This window comes from Castor canadensis, chromosome 11, assembly GCF_047511655.1.
Source record: "Castor canadensis chromosome 11, mCasCan1.hap1v2, whole genome shotgun sequence".
In the NCBI taxonomy this organism is placed as follows: domain Eukaryota; kingdom Metazoa; phylum Chordata; class Mammalia; order Rodentia; family Castoridae; genus Castor; species Castor canadensis.
In genome coordinates, this window is record NC_133396.1 from 107,173,413 (window position 1) to 107,197,716 (window position 24,304).

The window sequence follows — 24,304 nt, forward strand, 5'->3', positions numbered from 1 at the left end:
CTAATGACAGGTGAGGGGAGGCAGAAGTAGGAAGTGTTCTACCCACAAAGCCAACACATCCACATTCAAAAAGAAGTCCTGGAGAATCAGGGAAAACCACCCAAAAAACAAGCAAATCAAAGGAAAAAAGGGTCTCATATAACACAGTATCAAAAAGTAAAACACACTAAATGCACAAACTGGTGGCAGGTAAGTCCACAGCCTATCGTGATAGGTCCTTCCAGCATAAATCAGGTTTCCTCTTGTCTGTTATCTCAAGGTTATTTACAGATGTGGTGACTTTAACAGTCTCTCACAGGAGGTCAGGCAGGCAAGGCAGACTCTAATCATTGGTTTCTGGATCTGTCTGCGCCATGTAGGCATCCAACTCAGCATCCAGGTGTCCTTTAGTTTTCGACATGTATGCATCCAACTGGTTGTCTAGCTGTTCCTTGGTCAATACAGGGCGAGTAAGGGCACCTCTCCCTCGTCCACGGCCACGGCCTCGGCCTCCAAAGCCCCCTCTTCCCCGACCTATCACACCCCGACCTGGCCCAAGAAAAAAAAAAAAAGACAACAGTTACAAGTAGGTTTAATGGGTGCTATAGGAGTAAGTGCCCCTTAGAGTAGTGGGGTCTAGCTGAGAAAAGCTGAAGGGCAGGGCAAAGAGAAATCTGGAAAAATAAGAAACACACTGGGTAGAAAGCAACACATGGAAAGCACACATAATGAATCCCTTATTACATGCTCATCTCTAAATGGTACTTAATTGTTTTTTTCTTCTTTTCTTTTTATATTTTTTGGAGACAGGGTCTCAGCATGTAGCCCAGGCTGGCCTCAAACTCTTGATCCTCCTGACTCAGCCTCCCAAGCTGCTGGGATTACAGGCATGCACCACCATGCCCGGCCAAAAGAAAAAAAAATTTTCCCCTACCAACACAGGAAAAATAACTAGCTGGCAAATGTAATTTTAAAAATATCAACCTCTCCTCATACAGAGAAATTACTTAAAGTTTGAGACTATAAGCTCACAATTAAAACACATTATAGATAATCCCATTTAGTAATATAGGGAGGCAGTAAAAAGGGCACAGAGAAAACAGTAGTGTGTAGTTAAGACAGTTTTCAAATAAAGCTTTAATGGAGACCTTCTGGAAAGTTATCTCTTAAACATCCTAGCCACTTCTACCTCTGATTCTAGGCACCTGAAGACAACTATGATTATCTGAGAGGTGGTTTTAATTCACTTAATAAAATACATCCAGTTTTCCGAAAAGCTACTTGTAGTCTTTCTCACCCTGTTGCTCTAAAAAAACAAGTCAAGATAATTTGGAGACGTTTTATTTCATCCTGAAACCCAGACTAGTTTGCACTTGAGTGAATAAGCTAAGTAGCATATAATAGGAGAGAAGGAAAAAAACTCTGGTTATTCAATATGCTTTCCTAACAGTTCTTATTTCCTTGGCAACTTCAAGGCTGTTAGTTATGGGAGACCCACCATACACTTTAAAAGCATTAAAGTGAATCTCCTCAGGGGCTGTTAAGAATAGTTCTTTTCCTCTCCTGAATAGGTGTTGTTGGGAGTTTCTCACTAAAGCTCTAAGCCAGAAAGCTCCCATGAGGTTTGGCATTACCACCACCACCACCATTAAACTCTTTTCCAATTTGAGTCATAAAGTTACGAGACAAGTATCAAGGCATCAAAGGTAAGATTCTCAACAAGAGTCAGTTGGTTATCTGACAATAGTACCATCTTACTTTCTACCTTGATCAGAAAAACTGTCTTTGGTACCTCATAGACGTAAATTTTATTTTGAATTTACGTGGTTTCGGAGCAAATGCCTAGGCTCTAAGTCCTCCCATACCTCACTGCCTGTGTTGGTGCTTGAACCCAGGATCTCATGCATGCTAAACATGAATTCTACCACTGAGCTACACCCACAGCCTGTCACCAGCCTCTGTCGTTTATCTCCTCTATTCTTTGCTTCCCCACGCCCCTCTCTGTGGTGCTGGGGAACTGATTCAGGGCCATGCACACGCTAGACCAGTGCTCTACTACTAAGCTATATCCCCAATCCCTCTTTTCCTATCTAACTTAAACTGGAGTTTTGAGCCATGGAGTAGGTGTGTAGTGGAGGTGGTGGGGCAGAGACAGAAAAAGGCAAAATCCCAAACGGAACATTTTGTCATTAGAGTCTGAAAGAAGACTGCATAAAATCTGGCTCTAATATGCATTCAACTGATTCTTAGAAAAATCATGAAATTTCTGCACTACTAGCATGTGAATTTAGAAAATAAGCCAGTTTCAAAAAAACGAAACAAGACAAACAAACAAGCCTGCCTGTGCCTTGAAGCTGTGCAGAAAGGTGGCTCTTGAGTTTTTAAGGGAGGGAAATAAGGGGGAGCTACTCTCTGAAGTTGGTAGCTGACTAACCTCTACCACCGATTCCGCCACGACCCATAGCTCCACGCCCTAGGCCCCCTCTCCCAGGACCTCCACGACCTCGAACACCACCTCTTCTTAAGCCCATTCGGGGAGCTACGGCTCGTCCACCTCGGAGCAGGTTTTGACCTTGGAGAGGAGGCATACAATGTATATGCAGGTAAATCCAAGAGACACAAAAGTAGATTCTAACCAAAGGAAGGCGGTGAGGGTTAAATGAAGAGTAATTCAGTTAATTTTTAGTCTGGGTGGGGCAGTGTGAACAGGTTAAGCTACTCTTTATTCAACAATTCTGAACACAAATTCATCTACTAAAAAAGCTGGGATTTAAATTAATTAAGTATATACATTTAATAGGTAATTACTGAATAATGAGACATCTAGCATTATGGTAGGTTTTAAAATGCTCAACACATTCTTGTAGGGAACAAGAACTATATAAGGAACAGTCTAACAGTGCCCAAAATGTAAGATACACGTAAGTGCTATAGGTTAACTTGTCTTCTCTTTCTTCCAGATAAAACAGTGTTTCATTACCATCAGGAAGACAAGAGATGGCTAGTTATGATATAGGAAAAAAGACCCATACATTTTTCTTCCTTTCTTCTTTTTTTGGTGCTGAGGATTTAATCCAGGGCCTTGCACATGCTAACCATTACTCAGACTTACTTCTAGAACTTAAATGTGCTGTGATTCAAGCAGCAGCAGGGTGTTTTAAAATGGAATGGAGATGACATGAATTACCTGTTGTTATGCAAGTCATAGCCTCTCACCATTGCACATTATCAGAAAAGGAATGGTATTGATAAAAGACACGCAGCGTTAAAAATGTGATTTCAAGTTATTAATATTAATACAAATTCCGGATTAAAGATGCTAAACAAATGTGTCCATAAGCAGCCCAAGAGAAAAGGAAGGGGGTAGGGCCCAATAATAATCAGGCATATTTAACACTGACCTCGGAGCGACATCCCGCCCCTAAGTAGGGTTCTGGTGGCACGTCCCCCACGTAGTCCTCCTCTGGGCAAGCCTCTCTGGATTATGGGCAGGCCTCGTCCTCCAATTGCTCCCCTGGCCAAGGCCCCTATGGGTCGGCCTAACCGTGCCTGGATATTACTCTTACCCAGGCGCTGCTTTAAGCTCTTCTGGAAGAAAAGTGTTGGAGGATTGAGATCAAAAAAGCAATTCAGTGGGGCAATTCAAAGTGCAGAGAAAAAAGCAAGTGAGATGGCTGGTGTGAAGGAAAATAAACCTGCTATATCATAAAGATCATAAACCACAAACCTTTACCCCAGAACATGGAATAAATGAATTCTGATCCAGAGCAGAAACTCTTAAGAAGCTTCAGTATGACCCCATGAAATTAGCGTCACTACAGATTACTTTACTAATCTGGCTACAAGTCATTCACTGCCAGCTGAGATTTAAGAACACCTGCTGTGTTTGAACCACAGATTAACAATGATGTGACTCAATTCATACCTGCCCAAGGACTACCACTGTCTCCAAAGGCTTACTCAAACACCATAGGAAGTTCATCACACTCTGGGAAAAATTTAAATTTAAGTTCATTGAATTCGTGTGACTTAACAAGACTGATTTCTCAGTCAAGAGGCCAGTGTGCTCCATTTTTCCTTCGAGTTTATCTATCTCCAGATGGTCCAGTTTTTACCTTAAGAGGCAAATAAACACAAAAAAGTCAAACTTCTTTTCCTTACATTTCTTAAAAATCCCTAATTCCATGTCCACCCTTGCAAATAGCTCCCTTAAGCCAATATAATGATCTTTAATTGAAAATGAGCATAAAACTCAAATATATCTTCAGAGAACCAGCCAAACTTATGTTAGAATTAGGATAGGTGAGCTATAACCACAAAGGGCCATATGAGAATAAGGACATAGTACAGAAATAGATTTTCAATAATCTCCTCAGAGAAAAATTTCTGAAAATCTGAAAACCTCAGAGAATTTCAAAAGAAAAGGGACAATGGCCTTGAACACAACCAAGGCCCTAGCAAGCCCATTTTTCCATAAAACCATTGGTCAGTATGAATGGAAATAAATTTTGTGTCCTTAGACTCCACCCACAAGTGACCACCTATATGTGTGTCTGTGTGTGCATGTATATGTATGTATTTTTTCCCTCAATCATAGCCCTCAAAAAAGATGCTCTGAGGCATCATTAGCTTTCTAGCACAAAACCAAATTGCTTCTAATCAGAGGAAAGGCTATGAACATTATACACCTAGAACGGGCAAGTATAACAATAATAAGGGCCTGTTCTATCACTGTCCCAATCAGCACTCATTCATTCATTTTTGTGGTGCTAGGGATAGCTACTATGCTAGGCAAGTGCTCCATCACTGAGTCACATCCTTAGCACACAATCATGAAGCCAGAATCGCATTCCTTACTTCCCTCATGTTGTTATTCTGAGTACAACATATTAATTCTTCTAAGCTCTTTGCTTTAGGGAAGAACTACACAGTGCTGAGTTCTTCTTCCATCTCCAATTGCCACCAATCCTGACCTTAACTCAGTTTCAACTCCAGAGTTGTGCTGTATAAGGTAGCCATTAGCAACACATAGCTATTTAAGATTTAAACACTTTTTTTTTTTTTGATACAGTTTCACACAGCCTCCTGAGTTTGGGATTACAAGTGTGTGCCACCATACCCAGCCTAAAAGTAATTAAAAAAAAAAAGCCTCTCAATTGTACTTGTCACATTTAAAGCCTTTTTTTTTTTTTTTTTTGGGTGGGATTGAGGTTTGAACTCAAGGCTTCCCAGTTATAGTGGGCACTCTACAACTTGAGCTACACCTCCATGTCACATTTAAAGTTAGTAGCAACATGTGACTACTGGCTATTGTATTAGATGGCAGACACAGAATGTTTCCATCACCAGCTACTGGATGGTGCTGCTCTAGAGACTTTCTATATAGCCTTATACTTAAAAGCTTCTTATTGAAAAGTCCTTTGGCATGATCTCCCAGAGATTTATCTTTAGCAGTTTTTGTTTACTTTTGGAAAGTGGTGGTGTCTTTTGCTTGTTTTCCTGAGTTAGGGACGGATCCAGTCACTCCAAGGCTTAAGGTAGATGAAGCAGAAAGCCTTGTTTATTTTTGGTCAGAAAGCCCAATGGTTCAGAATGGGGGTGGGAGGGTGTTATATTTAACTGCTGAATTTATGCACAGCCATGCAGTGCTACCAGTTAAAGTCCTTACAGTTGCATGGCATCGCCCTCCAGACGCCCAGCCACAGCTTGGACATATCCTTCCACAGCCACTGTCCGGACTTGCATATAAAGTCTATGAATAATAAAGAGCAGGTTTAATTTCAGGTCTGAATAAGATTATCTCTTATTGGAAATACTCTTGATTACTCAACACTCTTGTTCTATTGTACTAATAAAACTTTAGGTCACCATACTCTTTCTGTATTTTAACACCAGAAACCTTTAACTAAGGCTTTCAGACTCCCTGAGCTGAGAAAGAAAAACAATTATTCCCCTGGCTTGTAAATCATTTAACAGGGAGTAAAGAGTGCTTTGAAAACCTAAAAATACGAAGTTTCTGTTTCCTTTTTTAAAATGGCAGTGCTGGGGATCAAACCCAGGGCCTTCTTTTGTGAGGCAGGTCACCACTGAGTCACACTCACAATCCAAACAAAGTTTCTTTGTAGAAAATGATCCCTTTACTTTAAGGGTAAAAGATCAGAAAATGAGAGATTAATACTCACTGATAACACAATCAGGCCACACAGGTGGCAAAGAGAAAAATAATAAAAAAGTTACTTATTGGTACCTGACAAAATTGGAATTCTGAATTTTTCTTTCAGAGAAGTTTCAGTTTTTTCCCTGAGCCACCTTGTTATCATCCATCACGTCCTGCCAGTCTTGGTGGACTGCCTGACAGAGACCATCAGCTGCTTCAGGAGCATTAAGACCCATTCTCTCACCTGCTTAAGTTTTAATGCTGCCTGGACAGAGGGTCTATTCTCCATCTGCTGGGCCAGTCTTCTGTTTCTGGCACTGGCTAGCTGCTGTTGTTGCTGCATCGAAGCCCGAATATTCACTGGCATCGGCTGTTTGTTCTTCAGCATATTAGTAAAGCTTCAAGGTCGAACAAAATGGATGTTTAAATAAAAGCTTTATTACAAAACATTTATTGGCATTTTCATGGCTTGCTAGACCAGGAGCTCCAGATCCCACGAACTTTTAAGTAAAGTGGTACATTTAGATCAAGGCTGATGTGGGTTAAAGACTCCTCTGTTTCCACAAACTTGCAAGAATCAGAAACTTAGAAATGCAGCTAAGTGCAGCACATTCAATCAAAAGTGATAACAAGGGCTCAGGTAACAGCTCTTAAGAGAGGTGGAAAGTATGAAAAACACGCAATAAGCAGATATGATGACAAGAGACAGAAGATGTAGTTTCAAAGACAAACGAAGAAAGCTTAAACCTTGTGAGACTCAAGGGTTCACATTCTAAGGGCAAATATGAGGAAGGACTAGAACACCTTCAAAGCCCATAGAAATAATACACCCACATAAGTAGTAGGAGTGTTATCACTTTTAAAATATATGTGTCACTTAGTAACATGTGAATACAGATAAGTCATGTATCATATCCTAAGAGATAAGCACATATGCTTTGGAAAAAGCAAAAAGAGACATTAGATCTCTTTGAGTTCTAACATCAATTTGATAAAAATCAATGGTCAACAGCACTAAATGAACAAAGCTCTCAGAGATAGAAACTGCCTTTAAATACCTTAATTCTTCTTAGTTTCAAATGATCACCTTTTCTGACTGAGAATTTGAGAAAGTTAGATTAATGATTTCAAAGCCTGTGAAGACATTCCTCTATTATTCCTGTCATTGTTAACTTAATGGAATGAAAGAGAAGAACATTCAGCTGTTAAAAGAATCCAAAACAAACAAAGCAGAATGGAAAGAGAGTGAAATGGAGCAAAGCAAGTGCCTCTTACAAGGCCCAGGAATGACATTCGGGGGCCTTTGGACATATTCACGGCTTGCTACCTGCCTCTTACAGGCCAGACACAACACTGCTGGCCTTGGACTGGGCAGCAAACCTACTGCAGCCAGGGTATACCACGCCACCGTGCTGCACCACCCCTGTATCAATGTAAAAAAAAAAAAAAAAACTTGAAGAAAAGGGAGGGTGTGAGGAGTCTTTTTAAAATACATCCCACCAGGCAAATATTTCAGACAGCTTAACATAAAAATCTACTGATAAGGGGTTTTGAAACAACAGCCCAATTTGTTTTGTGTACCACATTAGATGCAACTAAGAACAGAGGTCTGTAGCCTACTGTTGGTATATTAGCTTACAACTGGTTTTTGTGCATTGGACCCCAGGGCCAATTTAAGTAATGTTTTCTTAGGAAGGAGCTGAAGTTGCTGTTGGCTGCCTCACCGCTCATTTAGAGACATCTTGGTGGTGCTTTTTAGCACAACTTTCGGCGCTGACTGTGCAGCCATCTTCAAATCCCGAGAATCTACAAAGGATCAAAATGTGGAAGGAGCAATTCAAAATAATGGCCATTTCATTTCTATCAGGGGCAAGGCCCAAACCAACAATCAATGTAAGGGTCCGTATCACTGACTTCTGAAGAGCATACCAAAATTCAGTTCAAGTGCTTTAAGTTTATGACAGTTGCTTCAAATCAAAAGCTTCAAGGCCACAGGACCAAAAAATCTGCCAAAGTCTCCAAAATTGCAGAACTACACGCGGCTAAAAGAAGTCTGAGTCTGGCTTTCAATCTAGTCAGCATAGGTCTTGCCAAGGAACATTAAAAAAAAAAAAAAGAAGCCCGGGCTGAGACCAATTAAAGTACAATCTCTGGTTCCCTTGAGGGTTAGGGATCCGCAATTGTAGAAACATTAAATAAATAAAAAAAAAAAAGGCAAGCTTGAGGCGGGCCTGCGCACCTTAGCGAAACCCTGCCTCCAAGTAAGCAAGGGTTGGCGACGGTAGCCCAGGGGTAGCGCGCTTGCGTCGCTCGCGCGAGACCCTGGGTTCAATCTTAAGGCCGGAAGAAACAAAACAAAACAAAACAAACCCCTAAACTCGTCGCTAACTCTTATAGCCTCCCTTTAATCTCCCCACCGTCCTGAGAGCCCCGTCAGGACACCCGACGTTGCTCGCCCATCTAACAACTCTCCTTGGCGTCCGCGGCCAACGTCACCTCCGAAGGTCCCGCCGCGCCGCGCCGCCAAGCTCCGCCCCGTCTCCGTCCACATCCCCCACCTCCCACGCCGCGCCCGGCCGCCTCTCCCGCTCCTCCACACGTCGCCCTCCTTCTCACCGCCAAACGCACCGAAGGAAACGGACGCCAGTGCTCCTCCCGGGGCTGCCACCACGGCTGCGGCAGGCGGGCCGGGGACCGGCCAAACCCGAGTTGACGGTGGAGAGACTCGGGTGAACTAGGTGGGCGGTTGGTTAGATGCGTAAGCGGTAGATTGCGAGGTTCGTTTGTTGTAGGCTACGGTGCCTAACCGGCCGATCCGCCTACTTGCCCGGCCTGCCTTTTTTCTGCTTTTGCCTATGTCACCACACCTGCCGCCACCAACTCCCGCTCGGTTTCCAAACAAAATGGCCGCCACGCCCAGTGCGGAGTGGGACCGGCTAAAATGGCGTCGACGTACTTACGTCAGGCGCCAGATGCACGCGCAACTAGGGGCGGGGGAAGTGTGCTACGCCTGCGCAGGAGCAAGAGGTGGAGCCTTGCAGGGAAGGAGTGTCCTTTCGAAGTTACCTTATGTGCTCCGCCAGTGGGGGCCGTGGTCAGTAGCTCTACTCCTGGGGTGGCTTCACTTTCAAGACTGGTTTGCTCTGCACCCTGATAGGGGTATACGTGATCTGGGTTGCAGAAAGCCGCTTCAGTCCGGATGAAAACAATGTATTCCCTCGTATTCCCACCCCCAAGTTGAGGAAGAATGTCTGAAAAATCTTTATGCGGGATTTGCCTCAATCTCTTCCTGACCTCCCAGACCTCGGTGATTTGCTGTGGCTCTCTCTTCATTCCCATTTGCCCTGTTCAGAGTTGTGCGAGGCATAAGCCGCAGCCAAGGTGCACAGGAGGCTAGTGTGGGTTCACGCCTCTAGCGGATCCTGCACCAGCCACCACAGCCGTCTTTATATTCCTCTTCTTGGCCTATCATTTAATCCTATTTAGGGGGACCCTTTGTGTCCCTGGCCCCCTCCAGTGCATTACCTTCCCACCTGCCAACCATGTAGATTTTGATGCAAACCTACAAAGGGATTTTTTTTTCCCTTCCTTTTTCTTTTTTTTAAATGCAGGGTCTCACTATGTACCCAGGCTGGTTCAAACTCAAGATCCTCCTGCCTCGGCCTTCAAGAGTGCTGGAATTACAGTCGTGTACCACCACACTTGCCTTTTTTTTGGGGTGGTTGTGGTGGTACTGGAGTTTGAACTCAGGGCTTTACTTGCAGTACATGCGCTCTACCAATTGAGTCATGCCTCTACCCAAAGGGGATTTTGTTATTGCTGGGTATAAAATAAAGTGTTCAAATGTTTACGGAATGAATGGAGACATCCTCAACCTTTCCTCTGCCCCATTCGGGCATCGGGGACCCTTTCATTTTCTCTACTGGCACTTACATGTATGGGAATATACATGTATGGGGTACATGTATTGCATCCTTGCTGGACCTCACCCAGCTGACTGCACAACATCTGTCTCATGGTAAGACCTCACTAAACATTGGTTGAAGATTGAAAGGAGATTCTTCTGGTTTTATCGTTGAGAAACTGATGCCTCTTCAACTTTCAGCTGGAACCTTGGTCCCCTACATTTCTGGGCCTTGAGTGGTCCTCAGGAAGGAAGATGTAATGCATATGAATTCTCTTAAAAATAAGGGGAGCTGGGAGTGAATAACCTTCCTTTCTCCACCACTTCCAGACCCCAAAGGAGACAGACACTGAAGGCTGGCGAGAGAGAAGCCTTTAATGAAATGAGCTGCAGGCCTGGACTGCCACTTGTGCGCCCTGTGTGTTTTAAAGGGAGTGGGGAGGGATAGGTGGAGTGAAGCGAAAGCTGGGTGAAAGGCAGGTTGGAAGGGTGGAGGGGAAGGGCGCTGCACACTGTGCCTGTGTGCTTAACTGTTCTCCCAGAAGAAGTTGTTACAAGCCACTGTGAGAGCAGCCACCAGCACCACATACTCTTGGAAGTCCACTTCCCCATCTCCATTCTCGTCTAGTTCCTTCATCACCTTGTCCACAGCATCTGCATCCTTCTGGGTCTGTGGAGGGAGAAGAACAGGGAGGCATATAGGGAGGTAAACACTACTCAGTCAGGAGTGAGGAGGGTGGTGAGGAAAGTGGGTCAGAGATCAACAAGAAGGAGAGCACCATGTAAGTATGAGTCTTCTGCAGCCCTCCTCAAAACTGGTGGCCTCCTATTGCCTACAGAACAAACTCCTAAACTTGGCAGAGTTAATAACATCAGTTTTCATAGGTTGGTTATCTACAGTGTGGCAAGAGCACTACACTAGGAACCTTTCATGCATGTCTAGTTTAATTCTAATGCAAATACTCTGGCATCTATTTCCATTCTAAAGAAGAAACAAATTGACAGTGGTTAAATAAATGTGCCCAGAATCACAGAGCCAGAAAGTAGCAGGGCCAGAATTTAAGTGAAGTCTACTAAAACCTCAAAAGTGTGCTTTCTACTGTATTGGAAGGTTTCGTTACTACATGGCCCCTGCTAGTATTTGCAGCCTATTTCTTTACTTCCTCCAGTCAAATGAAGCTACTGGGCATTGTCTACATTCTTTTTCCCATGCGTTTGTTCATTCAGATATCTCTTCAAATGTCTTAATGTACTCCATAATCTTCCAGTGGAAAGTCATTGATCAAGTGCCACCTCTGCAGAAAAGCATGTCACTTCAGTCATTTTACTAATCTCCACAACTCTTTTGCTGGCACCTCTGTTAAGGCTCTATATTTCCTGAAGTTCATGGTTTACTTCCAAGACTCATTATTTCTCTTCTAGACTGTAAGTCTTGTTATTGATGAACCTGCACAGGGCCTAACACTTAACAGGTGATCAATAAACTACAGCATTTTGACCCAGGAGGAATAGGGGAGCCTGGAAGAACCCAGGTGAGAAGCCTGGGAGAGCTGAGCTGGGAGTGAGGTGGGGAAATGACAAGGGAGTGGCCTCCCCTTGCCCACTGTGCCCTGCACTCCAGCCCCTCGCCCACTCCATCCTGTACCCCCCCCCATTCTGTGCTCACATCCAGGAAGCCGGAAAGCTCGGTTTGCAGCAGTTCTTTCAGCTCCTTCTTGCTCAGCTTGTACTTGTCCCCCTCCTTGCCCGAGTGGGCGTGGAACACATTGATGAGAGTCTCCATCGCAGTCTCCAGTTCAGACCCCATCACAGCAGCACACCTACCCCCCACCATGGAAGTGAGCTGGGGTCCAGGACAGAGTATCTGGTTTCAGCTGAGGGGAGCCCCCTCAGGCCTGGTCCTGGTTTCATAGCTCTGTGAGACCGCAGCCCCACTGCAGTTTGATCTTTCACGCCTAAATCCATTCCTGTGCTCTGTGTTCCTCCATTCCTACCCTAACCAGAGGACGTCAGAATTGGGTCGGGAGAGTGAGCTGGGTTGGCTCCAGAAAGACAGCAGTGAATGTCTGTAGTGGCTTCTGGCTGACTGGGCATGCAGATTGAGGAGGGTGGGGCAGGCAGGGGTGGTCATAGGACCAGGCGGACTTCTGACTCTATTTTTAACCCTAGACCTAGCATCGCCAAACTCTGCTGCTGGGGTTGGTGGGTTCAGGGTTTCTACTGCCTTGACTCTGCTGCCCACCTCAGTAAGAAGTTAGTCAGTTACTGGTAGTGAGCCTGAGAGAAGGGTGGCAGCTTAAGTGAAAGGCCTAAGTCTTCTTGGACAAGGGACTCTGCCTCTGAGCTTCTAGCCAGCAGCCTGGGGGCCTCTGTTGGTTCTTCGAATCCCTTCTCTCTTCAACATGTCATTTTGCTTCTCTGGGTTATGCCTCCCATTGCCTCCAATTTGAGTCCTCTTTTCTGCAAAATTATCCCTTCCATCAGGAGCAGGTAGAAGAGAGAGAGGAACGTCTGCTCTGAGCTGTTTCCTTAGAGCTGGGGCTTCCAGGGAGGGGGTAGAGGAAACCTGTAGGCCTTTTTCCTCTTGCTGCCCACTCCCACCCCCAGGCTGCTCTGTTGATGTGGGGACAGTGGGAGCAGGAGGATAGGGCTGGTATGTGTTGGGGGAGATAAAGGGCTAAGTGCATAAGGGCCTTTGAGTTTAAGGGACTGGGAGAGAGCAGAAGAATGGAGGGGTCTGTTGAGGAGAGGAGACTGCCAAGTCAGGGGGCCTCTGTCCTTTGGCCCTGGGACAGTTGGGCCTTCTCCAGCCCCAGAAGGCAGTTCAGGTGTCTCAGATCAGGTGTCCCCATCTTTCCCCAGGCCTGGGGGGCCGGACAATGGGTCCTGATCAGATGACATCCCAGCTCTTCAATGGGGCCCTTGTGAGTGTCACCTGAACTCTGGACATGAGAAGTGGTTGTCACAGAGACATAGGGGGATGGAACTCAAGCCAGCACTGATGAAAGGGATAAAGCGGTGCTCCAGGGGGTGATGCCGTGGTTCGGTTACCAAAGCCGTTAAGGAGGGGCCCTGGAGGTTCCCTGGAGCCCTCCAGGAGCATGAGGGTTTTTTTTTTTTTTTTTTGTGGGAGCAGTTCTGGGAGGAACTGGGCTGGGCAATGGGAAAACAGGAAAGAATTTGGGGAAAGGAGTCGGGGTCTGGGCTGAGAAAGGGGAGGAAAAGAAAGAGGAGGTCCTGTGAAGGTACAGTGGGGAGGGGGCGCAGTGACCTAGGCCCCCTCTTCCTGATATCATATTGCCCATGCTCTGCCACCCCCAGAGTTTCCTGGGACCTGGCTCTTGGCAAAGCTGGGTGGGGGTGACAGAGACAGAGGCTGGAGGGGGGGGCAGGAACAGCTGTTCTGCTCTCTTATTCTTACCCCAAAGGAAGTAAAGTGAGGGCTGTGTCCCCTCCCCAACTCCTGGGAGACTGGGGGCCTTGGCAGGGCACACAGGGGCTCTGTGTGGGAGGGCTGGTGACCTGGAAGCTGGGTGGTGGGTCCTCACTGGGGTGCTCATTTCCTGGACTTCCACCTCTCCCTCTGACCTTCACTTGCCTCCCCTTCCTGCCTTCCAAATTGTCTCTTCCAGATCCTATACTGCCCCTACCCTGACTAACTCCTCCCAGACCCTCAGTGCCATCATCCCCTGGATCTTGGAGCCCCTCTGAAGTCCCCCTTTCCCCAGGCTGGCCAAGTCAGGGACCTAGCACAGGTTAGGCAGGATACTCACAGTAGGCCTGCGTCTGAGGTGGAAGCAGGTTCTGGACAGACAGACAGGCTGCAACTGTGGCTCCTGGAGCTGTGTGGGGAGACCTGTCTTTAGCGGTTCTTCCCCCCACCTGCCCCCGCACCCCCCCACCGGCTCCACCCCTTCACAGTCAGACACCCGGTGAGGCAAGGGGCCAGGAGCAGACAGAGGCGCCCTCTGTCTCCTGGGCTGGAACAAGCTGCCTTGTGTCTCTTCCTTGGCCTTGGTTGCCGCCCCCTCCCATTGGACAGCAGCAGCTGAGCACAGGAGGAAGGAGGTGGGGGAGGGAGGTTCTGGGACGGACATTGAGATGTCTCACCCCAGCTCTGCTGTGCAGCCCCTGAAGCTGGTTGTGCAACTGCGCAGGGGAGGGGCTCCTCAGTGTGAGTACTTTGGTTTTAGAAGTCTCTCTCAGGGGGTTTCTGTCTGAGAACTCAATGGGATTCACCCTGAGGATTTTTTATGGGACACCAGCTGTTACTACCTCTGTTTGTGGGGCCTCAGTCTGGGGTTCTCAGGAGGATTTGGTCTGCAGGGTCCTTTGTATTACCCTGTGGCATTTCTCAGATGGGGCTTCTCAGTGCTTAGCTCCCTCGGCTGTGTTTTTCAGTCAGTACTTACCCCACCCCAAGAGATTGGCTCCTGATTTGCTGTGGGTGTTTGTAGGGGGAGAGAACCCTAGGACTCCTGCAGAACAAGGTTCGTCCAGGCAGCCCCTGCCCCCTTGGGGGCATGCGTGCGACTGGCTTGGGGCAGCTGGCATTCCAGTCCTGATTGCAGGGAGGAGAGGCCTGATTGGACAGTCCCCCTCTTCAGAATCAACGGGCGGAACTTGACACCTCGGCTTGGGAGTGGCTGTCCTCTCTCCCTGGCACTTATAAACTTCAGCCCAGAGGCTCTTGCTCGCTGCACCCCATCTCCTTGCCCTGGTGAGTTGCATCCTCCAGACCCTGGAGAGAGTCTAGGGATCCTTTTTCTCCCTCAGCTCCCAGTTCCCTCTCCCAGTGCCAGTTCAAAAGGGATCCAGGAAGTGGCTTTGGGAAAGCAAATGATAAAATGATAGTCCTGGCAGGAGTGAGTGAGTGAGTGAGTGAGTGAGTGAGTGAGTGAGTGAGTGAGTGTGTGTGTGTGTGTGTGTGTGTGTGTGTGTGTGCGCGCGCGCGCGCGCGCGCGTGGTGGTGGTGGTGGTGCTATGGATGGAAATGAGAGGTATCAGTGGGCATGTCCCCTTCCTCCAGCCTTTCCTTGTCCCCTCGGGCTGTGAGTGCTGGACCAGTTGTGGGTTTGGGGAGTCAGAGAAGTCCCAGTGCAGGACCTGTTGTCTGGAGATGGGAGTGGAGAAGGTCTGTGGGTTTCTGGGCTCAGCTGCCCTAGAGGAGAGGAGGGTGGGGAAGCAGAGAAGATGGGGCTATCCAGACTGAGCCAGCCCTGACCACTGGGTCTCTGCCAACCCTGGGCTTCTCTGCCCTGCCGGGAACAGCAGTCGGTGTGGGCGGGCTGAATGCAGGAGGGTGGAGACCCAGGTCCCAACATAAACAAGCTTTGGAGACAAACCACCTCCTGACCCTTTGAAACTGAAAGAGACAACAAGGAGGGACCCAGGAGCTCCACAGGAGAGGAGGTGGGGCTGTCATATTTAGAAGACTCCAAAGATGAACCCCAGACTGAAAACCTCCTCCCAGATACAGGAGTCTGCACACTGAGCAATCACCACAGAGGCAAACCTAAGATAGACACTTATAAAGGGCACCCAGACTGTGAAAAAGGGGTTTCTGAAACTGAAACGAAGCTGAGATATTATTGCCTGGTCCCCTGTTTCAAGCTCAACCCTTGTCCCCTCTGCCTTTCCTGTCCTGCAGGTCAGCCCTCAGGACATCAGTTTCAGCCCCAGGGTTCTAATGGCAGCCGAGCCTTTGACAGAGCTGGAGACAGCCATCGAGACAGTGGTCACCACCTTCTTCACTTTTGCAGGGCGGGAAGGCCGGAAGGGCAGCCTTAGCATCAATGAGTTTAAGGAAATGGTCACCCAGCAGTTGCCGCACTTGCTCAAGGTTGGTGGAGGTCTCTGGGACTGAGATTTTGTAAGACAGTGATTATGGAACACTGTGTGGGAGGCGATATGCTGAGTAAATATGTGACCCTAAGAAAGGATGGGAGGATGTATAGATGGGTTTTCCTGCCTGACTAGTGCATGCATGTGTGTGTGTGTCCAGGTAAGCAAAGATGCTGTCTGTGTAAGCTGGAATGTGTTACTGGGCTCTGTGCTACCATCAGTGATGCTGTTGGATTCTTGTGTCTGCTTGTGCCTCTGTGGTCTCCCAAACACAGGACTGGACCCAGAGTTGGATTCCAGAAGATTCACAGACCGTAAGAGCTAGAAATTTCACTGACTCTGGGTTTGCATTCATTCTCAGCTATTAATTACATCCTTTTTGAAAATTCACAGGCACATAACAGTGTGTGAATACGGGTTTTTGAAAAACAAAATGAGTCTCTGAAACATAATCTTTGATCTGCAAAATCCCCTATATCCTCCTACTTCTTAGAGTTCTCCTTTACTTTTTTTGCAGCAAACATAGAAGAGTGACTAAGTTTTCTTCCAAATTCAATCCCTCTGGGCCTGGAAAAGGAGGAAGTGACCTCTTTGCTTTCACGTGGCATTTCAACTTCTTACACTTCTCACTTATAAAGACCTGTCCTCCTGCATCTCAGCATCCTGCTCCTTTGTTTATGTTTACCAAGATCTCATATCAATGTCAAGTTTCCTTTTATCAGATGACCTCTTCTGTCATTCCAATTCCTTCAGTCTCTCTCTGTCTCTTTCTTTTGAGCTCTCTCTTTTGAGTCATATTCTTGTTATGTAGTTACTATGCTTGGCCTACCTTCCAGTCTCTTGCCCCATCATTTTCCATCATCATCCTTCATCTCTTCATTTCTCTTCTTCCTTAGCTCATGTTCTAAGACTCATCATTATAATTGCTCCTTCAACCTCCTTGATTCTGTCTCTCTCTGTCCTAGTTGTTTGGCAGAATCCCAACCTTGGTGAAATCTAACATTTCACCTGTGTTGACTTGCTGATTACAACTACCGTCTATGCCTGCACTTGGATAGCCGAATTTGGCTGAAGGAAAACAAACAGCCATGTGGGCTTATCTCATTTTAAATCTATAACCACAAACTCTAAAGGGACCTTGGCAATGCCTGGCAATTCTACTGTATTGACCAACTTTTTTAGATGATCGTTTCACCGCTTTTCCTTCCTCCTCAAATTCTGGTACCTTATTCCACATTCTCTCTGCCACTGGGAATTTACTCACTGAGAAAATACAGGCAATTGGGAAAGTTCTCTGTGCTTCCCCTACCCCCAAATCTACAACCAGATCAGCACATACCCTGCCTTCCTTCCTGTTTTCATGAATCAATCTGTCTCAGCTCCTCTCCTGATGCCCTGAATCCCATCCCCTTTCACCTACTTAAAAGACTTTCCTCTTGCAATGATTCTTCTCTTTCTTGTATCATCCAGTTTTCCTTCTTTACTGGATCATTTGTATAAACTTACAAATATGCCATCATTTTTCTCATCTTATTTATTTATTTATTTTATTATTCATATGTGCATACAAGGCTTGGGTCATTTCTCCCCGCTGCCCCCACCCCCTCATCTTATTTATTTTTTGAGGCAAGGTCTCACTGTGTAACTCAGGCTGGCCTTGATCTCATGGTCCTCTTGCCTCAGACTGACTCCCTGAGTTCTGGAATTCCAAGCGTGCACCACCACCATACTAGCTCAGTATTTCCCATCTTAAAAAAGAAAGAAAGAAAGAAAAGAGCTGGATGCCAGTGGCTCATGCCTATAATCCTAGCTACTCAGGAGGTAGAGATCAGGAGGATTATGGTTTGAAGCCAGCCTGAGCAAAATAGTTCAAGAGACCCTATCTCGAAAAAAAAAACGCATCACAAAAAAAAAGGCTGGTGGAGTGGCTGAAGGTATTGGCCCTGAGTTCAACCCCCAGAGCTGCAGAAAAAGAAAAAAACCCAACCAACCAATCCAACAAAACTCCCTGACCCTACATCTCCTTCCATTTATATTATATATTTCTGTTCTCTTTTATAGCAAAACTCTGAAAAAGCAATAAGAGAAATTTATACTTATTGTCTCCACTTTTCCTCACCTGGTCCAGAATGCTCATCTCCTGGGTACTTGCTGGGTTTATTCCTCATTTAATTCAGATTTCTGCTCAAATGGCAAATCCTCAGCATAGTCTTACTTCACTATTGACTGCGAAGATCCCCTGTATTGGGCTGTCTTCCTTTACCTGCAGAACTCATCCTTCGTAACTTGACCTTTCTTATATACCAGGAATGCATGTTTCAATGAGGAAAGGAATTTGTTAATTGTTTTACCTCATTGTTTAAGCAATGTCTGAAGCAGTAAGTCGGTACTCAGTAAAATATTAAGCGACTGTCTTAGTTGGTTTGGGCGGCTATAAAAAAATAAGTGCTGTAGATTAAGTGGGTTATAAACATCACACATTTATTTCTTACAGTTCTGGAGCCTGGAAGTCCCAGATGGAGGCACCAGCATGATTAGGCTAAATTGAGAACCTTTTATGGGCTGTAAATGTTGTGTTCTCCCTTAGGGGTGGGGGAAAAGCTAAAATGCTGGGGCCTTTGTTTATTTTCTGGCAGTACTGGGGTTTGAACTCAGTTCCTCAACTTGTTAAGCAGACACTCTACCACTTGAGCCATTTCCCCAGCCTGTTTTGCGTATTCAGATGGGGTCTCCTGAGGCTCAGACCACGATCCTACCTATGCCCTCCAATAGGTGGGATCACAAGTCTATGTTACCATGCTCAGCTTATTGATTGAAATGGAATCTTGCTAACTTTTTGCCTGACCTAGAACCTCAATTCTCCTGCTCTCTGTCTCCAAGTAACTGGAATTACAGGTGTGAGCTACCAAACCTGGCCACATTTGTTTTTGTGAAGATAGGGTCTTACTGTGGTACCCAGGCTGGACTCGAACTTGATATTCTCCTGCCTTGGCATCCAGACTGCTGGGATTGCAGGTGTGTACCACTATGCCCACCTGGGGTCTTTTTTATAAGGGTGCTAATCCTGGGCTGGTGTGGAATCACACATCTATAATCCTAGCTATTCTGGAGGTGGATAGAGGAGGATCTTGGTTTGAGGCCAACATGGGCAAAAAAGTTAGTGAGATCCAATCATGAAAAACAAGCTGGGAGGGCTGAGGGAGTGGCTCAAGTGGTACTATGCCTTCCTAGCCAGCATGAGGCCCTGAGCTCAAACCCCAGAACCACCAAGAAATAAAGAAAGACAAGCTGGGTATGGTGGCCTACTTCTGTAATCCTAGCTAGAGGCAAGATAGGAGGATTTAGGTCTGAAACTAGCCACTAGGCCAAAGCAGAGACCCTCATCTGAAAAAATAAACAATAAAAAAGGTTGGGCTGACAGAGTGGTTCAATTGGTAGAGCACCTGCCTAGTAAACAGGAGGACCTAAGTTCAAACCACAGTACCACCAATTTAAAAAAAAAAAAAAAGTGTGTGGGTTGTGGGTATGGTTTAAGTGGTAGAACATTTGCCAAACAAGCTCAAGGCCCTGAGTTCACACCCCAGTGCTGCCAAAAAAAAGTAGCAATGCATATAGGATATTTTCCCATTTTAAAAAATGGTGTACTGAGCCTGCGCCAGTGGCTCATGCCAGTAATCCTAGCTACTTGGTGCTGAGAGCAGGAGAATTGTGGTTCAAAGCCAGCCTAGGAAGATAGTTTGAGAGATTCCATCTCCAAAATAACCAGAGCAAAATGGATTGGAGGTGTGGCTTAAGCAGTAGAGTGCCTGCTTTGCACACATGAAGCCCTGAGTTCAAGCCTAGGTCATCCCCCCACACACAAAAAAAATGCCTTGTATCATATTTTATAGGCTTAATACTACACTAAAAGTATTTTTGGTGGACATTTATATTTCTTCTGTGAACTGCTTGTTTCTTTATTTCTTTTTTTTTTTGCTTGTGCTATACTAGGATAGAATGGGCCACCTCAGTAGCTTCTGAGACTAATACATTCCTGTTGCCACAATTTTGTTTGTTTCTTTTATCAAAGAGTTCATTATAGCTCTTTGTAGAATAAGAAATTAGTCTTTTGTTTATTATATATGTTGCAAATATTTCCCTCTGATTTTCCCTTTGTCCTTTTTTTATTTTCTTTTTATAGTACTTGGGTTTAAACTCAGGTCTTCCTGATTACAAATCAAAGTGCCCTTTGTCCTTTGAGTTTATGTTTTGCTAGTTTTTGCCAAGTAGAATGTAAGAAATTTTCATGTAGTCAAATCTATCAAAAATTTCCTGACTAGTTTCTTTCTTTCTTTTTTTTTAATTGTTTTATTATTCATATGTGCACACAAGGCTTGGGTCATTTCTCCCCCCTGCCCCCAACCCCTCTCTTACCACCCACTCCGCCCCCTCCCGCTCCCCCTCACCCCCTCAATACCCAGCAGAAACTATTTTGCCCTTATCTCTAATTTTGTTGAAGAGAAAGTATAAGCAATAATAGGAAGGAACAAGTGTTTTTGCTGGTTGAGATAAGGACAGCTACACAGAGAGTTGACTCACATTAATTTCCTGTGCGTGTATGTTACCTTCTAGGTTAATTCTTTTTGATCTAACCTTTTCTCTAGTTCCTGGTCCCCTTTTCCTATTGGCCTCAGTTGCTTTTAAGGTATCTGCTTTAGTTTCTCTGCGTTAAGGGCAACAAATACTAGCTAATTTTTTAGGTGTCCTGACTAGTTTCTATTTCCTTCCTTCCTCCCTCTCTTCCTCCTTTCCTTCCTTCCTTCCTTCCTGTGTGTGGGAATGCTAGAGATGAAACCCAGGGCTTTGTGTATGCTAAGCACATTCTGTATCACTGGGCCATACCTCCAACCAGGGTGTTTTATGTCATCATAGAAAGACCCTCCCCCCACAAAAAAAAAGGAACTCTCATATACTGTTACTAGGAATGTAAGTTAGTGCAGCACTATGGAAATCAGTAAGGAGGTTCCTTTACTTATTAATTTCATTTTTTGCAGTACTGGGGTTTGAACTCAAAGCCTAAACCTTGAGCCACTCCACCAGCCCTTTATTCTGACAGATTTTTTTGAAATAGGGTCTCTTGAATTATTTGCCTGGGCTGGCTTCAAACCACGATCCTCCTGATCTTTGACTCCTGAGGAGCTAGGATTATAGGCATGAGCCACTGGCACTTGGCAGGATTCTTTTTAACACAATAAAATATTACTAAAATTCTTGAAAACTAAACATGTAAGATTTGCTAGTAAATTCTGAAATATAAGAATGATGAGTGAGCCAATCCTATAAATATTAAACCATATTATAAAGCTATAGTGATTAAGCCAACTTGTTGTAGATAAATAATAAATAGACAAATGAAACAGAGACTCAAAATACACATGGAAATTACATAAATAATAAAGCTGCTATTTTGCATCAGTAGGAAAATTTTAGTAATAAATTCGTCTTTTTAATACGCTAAATTTGGAGAATGTTTTTAAAATTATTTCTCAGCATATATTAATTGTATAACATGGAGGCAGAGATGAGGAGGATTGTGGTTCGAAGCCAGCCGGAGCAAATAGTTATCTTGAAAAAAACCTTCACAAAAAAGGGATGGTGGAGTGGCTCAAGGTGTAAGCCCTAAGTTCAAGCCCCAGTACCGGAAAAAAAAAAAAAAAAAAAGAAGTGTTCTGTGTTGGATCCAGGTGTGGTAGTGAGTACCTGTAATCCCAGCACTCTGAAGGCAGAGGCAGGAGGATTGGGAGTTCAGTGCCACCCTGGGCTACATAGTGAGTTCAAAGCCAGCTTAGGCTATAGAGTGAGTTCAAGGCCATCCTGGGCTGCATAGTGAGAACCTACCTCAAAACAAAACAAAAACAGAACCCAAAGAAGTGTCCTGTGTTGAGTGTGAGGAGAGAGAAAAACATTTGTTTTTTACCTTTACAGTTCTGTGGTTCATTTTTTTTTTTTTTTGTGGTACTGGAGCTTGAACTCAGGGATTACACCTTGAACCACTCCACCAGCCCTTTTTTGTGATGGGTTTTTCGAGATGGGGTCTCCTGAACTATTTTTCCAGGGCTGTCTTAGAACCTCCATCCTCCTGATCTCTGCCTCCCGAGTGGCCAGGATTACAGGTGTGAGCCACTAGCACCTGGCCTTAGCCTATATTTATTGAGTACTTATTCTTCCCTGTCCTGATGCTGTCCTGGGCTTTAGTTACAGTGGTGACAGGCTTTAGCTATGTGCCAAAACTTCTCCCAGGCACTGGTGAGCAGATGGACAAGGCCCCTATGCTCCTGGAGGCTTTCATTGTAGTAGATCATGAAAAACAAATGAAATAAAACTTAGAATGTATTTTAGGTAGGGCAATGCCTAGAATTAGGAAATTAGGAATGGTTATACTAGCCATTCTTACCTTCTGCACTGCTTATAGTATTTTACAATTAAGCATGATTATGATTTTTTTGTTGTTGTTGGTATTGGGATTTGAACTTAGGGCCTCATGCTTTCTAGGCAGGCACTTTACCACTTGAGCCATTCCACCAGCCCTTTTTTGTGCTGTGTATTTTATTTATTTATTTATTTTGGTGGGACTGGGATTTGAACTCAGGGTTTGGTGCTTGCAAAGCAGGCACTCTACCAATTGACCCACATCTCCAGCCCATTTTGCTCTGGTTATTTTTAGAGATGGAGTCTCGAGGAGAACTCTTTGCTAGGGTGGCCTCGAACTGTGATCCTCCCAATTTCAGTCTTCTAAGTAGCTAGGATTACTGGTATGAACCACCGGTGCCTGACTTGTGTTGGGCATTTTTGAGATAGGGTCTGGCTTTTTGCCTGTGTTGTCCTTGAATGGCAGTCCTTCTGATCTCTGCCTCCCAAGTAGCTAGGATTACATTTATGAGCCACCAGCGCCCAGCTAACAATGAACATTTGTTTTGTTTTGTTTTATTTTGGTGGCACTAGGGTTTGAATTCTGGGGGTCATGCTTGTTAAGCAGGCATTCTTAGGGCTTAAGCCACTCTGCCTTTTTTGTGATGGCTTTTTGTGGGCGGGGCTGGTTTTGGATCCTCCTGATCTCTGCCTCCTGAGTAGCTAGGATTACAGGCCTGAGCCAAGGTGCTGTGCTAACAATCAACTTTTTGATTGTGATTGTTGATCTGGCAACAAATCCTCTTATCATGAAGTCTGACTTACATTATCTTTTGATTTCATAAGCCCACCATGAGAGACTATATCAAGGGCTCCCTAGAAAATCAGATACCCTATGTGTTTGCTATTTCCCTGATCTACCAGCAGTTACTGAACTGGATACAGAGAAGTCTTTAGGTTTATTCAAGTGCACAGATAAGCACTGTGAAGAAAGAGGGTAGCCTAAGAAGGCTCCAGGGGAGGTCAGACTGGATCCATCTCTATAAGGGCTCCTTGAGTGTTCTTGGGCAGCCTCATGGTTGGTGTAGTGCTGTGCTAAAACCATCTCTGGTAAGAGCAGATTGTGCTCATCCCTTCCTAGCTCTGTATTCATTATCAAATTTATAGTTCATGATGGGCCATGGTGTCTGCTGGTGCCCCTTGGGGTGGTGACCTCGGGGCAAGACACTCTAAGGGCTGTAGCCTCATCTGTAGGTAAGGGGCAGGTACTGGTGCTCTCTAAGGGAAAGCAACTGGGAATTCTTCTCTGCCTCCCTGTCTCAAGAGCCCCAGTTTCCAGCCCTATTCTTTCCTTCTGTATCTCCTCAGGATGTGGGCTCCTTAGATGAGAAGATGAAGAGCTTGGATGTGAATCAGGACTCGGAACTCAAGTTCAATGAGTACTGGAGACTGATTGGGGAACTGGCCAAGGAAATCAGAAAGGAGAAGGCCCTGGAGATCCGGAAGAAGTAAAGCCTGCTGGCCAGGATGGGGGTGGGTAGGGCAGGGCTGGGCAGGGCCAGGCAGAACCCCACTCCCCCCAAATAAAGCTTCCCCCTTGAAACACAAATATTTCTTATTCACACACCACACTGATTTCTTCTTGTGAGACCAGGAGTGAACTGGTCTGAACTGAAGTGAGTGAAAATTATGAGTTCCTTGAAGATAAGGAATGTACAGATATCCTACAGCATTTAGCACCAGGTCTTTTTTTTTGGGAGGGGGGGCAGTGTTGGAGATTGAACTCATGGTCTTGTGCTTGATAGGTAAGTGCTGTATGATTTGAACCATGCCTCCAGCCTTCTCCCCTGTTTTTCAGTGCTGGGGATTGAACCCAGGGTCTTGAGCATGCTAGGCATAGCATTAAATATTGTACTACTCAGGTGCTCAATAAAGTAATGGTTGAGTCGGGTGCTGGTGGCTCATGCCTATAATCCTAGCTACTCAGGAGGCAGAGATCAGGGGGATGGAAGTTCGAAGCCAGCCGAAGACAA

The 24,304-nt window shown here is 45.4% G+C and overlaps 3 protein-coding genes and 1 pseudogene across 13 annotated transcripts; 1 reads left to right on the top strand and 3 right to left on the bottom strand.

Annotated features, from left to right (window-relative positions):
• Window positions 1–8: 8 nt before the first annotated feature.
• Window positions 9–9,066, bottom strand: Chtop (chromatin target of PRMT1). Of its 9 annotated transcripts, none has more exons than XM_074048056.1 (7): window positions 8,753–9,065; window positions 7,861–7,942; window positions 6,381–6,534; window positions 5,648–5,731; window positions 3,381–3,567; window positions 2,414–2,551; window positions 9–528 (listed from the first exon to the last, which is right to left on the bottom strand). In XM_074048056.1, the coding sequence occupies exons 2-7, from the start codon at window positions 7,923–7,925 to the stop codon at window positions 323–325; spliced, it is 834 nt and encodes a 277-aa protein (XP_073904157.1). In that variant the 5' UTR covers window positions 7,926–7,942; window positions 8,753–9,065; the 3' UTR covers window positions 9–322. The 9 variants fall into 9 exon arrangements, with proteins under 9 accessions (XP_073904157.1, XP_020021884.1, XP_020021883.1 ...); XM_020166295.2 differs by having other exon boundaries at window positions 3,381–3,564; window positions 8,765–9,064; XM_020166294.2 differs by having other exon boundaries at window positions 8,765–9,064.
• A 1,331-nt stretch (window positions 9,067–10,397) lies between these two features.
• Window positions 10,398–14,580, bottom strand: S100a1 (S100 calcium binding protein A1). Its single transcript, XM_020166125.2, has 4 exons — window positions 14,453–14,580; window positions 13,814–13,882; window positions 11,707–11,860; window positions 10,398–10,710 (listed from the first exon to the last, which is right to left on the bottom strand). The coding sequence occupies exons 1-4, from the start codon at window positions 14,563–14,565 to the stop codon at window positions 10,567–10,569; spliced, it is 480 nt and encodes a 159-aa protein (XP_020021714.2). The 5' UTR covers window positions 14,566–14,580; the 3' UTR covers window positions 10,398–10,566.
• On the top strand, window positions 14,075–23,880 carry S100a13 (S100 calcium binding protein A13). Of its 3 annotated transcripts, none has more exons than XM_020166127.2 (3): window positions 14,075–14,214; window positions 15,691–15,882; window positions 23,640–23,880. In XM_020166127.2, the coding sequence occupies exons 2-3, from the start codon at window positions 15,730–15,732 to the stop codon at window positions 23,781–23,783; spliced, it is 297 nt and encodes a 98-aa protein (XP_020021716.1). In that variant the 5' UTR covers window positions 14,075–14,214; window positions 15,691–15,729; the 3' UTR covers window positions 23,784–23,880. The 3 variants fall into 3 exon arrangements, with proteins under 3 accessions (XP_020021716.1, XP_073904168.1, XP_020021717.1); XM_074048067.1 differs by lacking the exon at window positions 14,075–14,214 and adding an exon at window positions 14,648–14,760; XM_020166128.2 differs by lacking the exon at window positions 14,075–14,214 and adding an exon at window positions 15,347–15,452.
• On the bottom strand, window positions 19,864–19,951 carry LOC141414403 (small nucleolar RNA SNORA66; annotated as a pseudogene).
• Window positions 23,881–24,304: the final 424 nt, after the last annotated feature.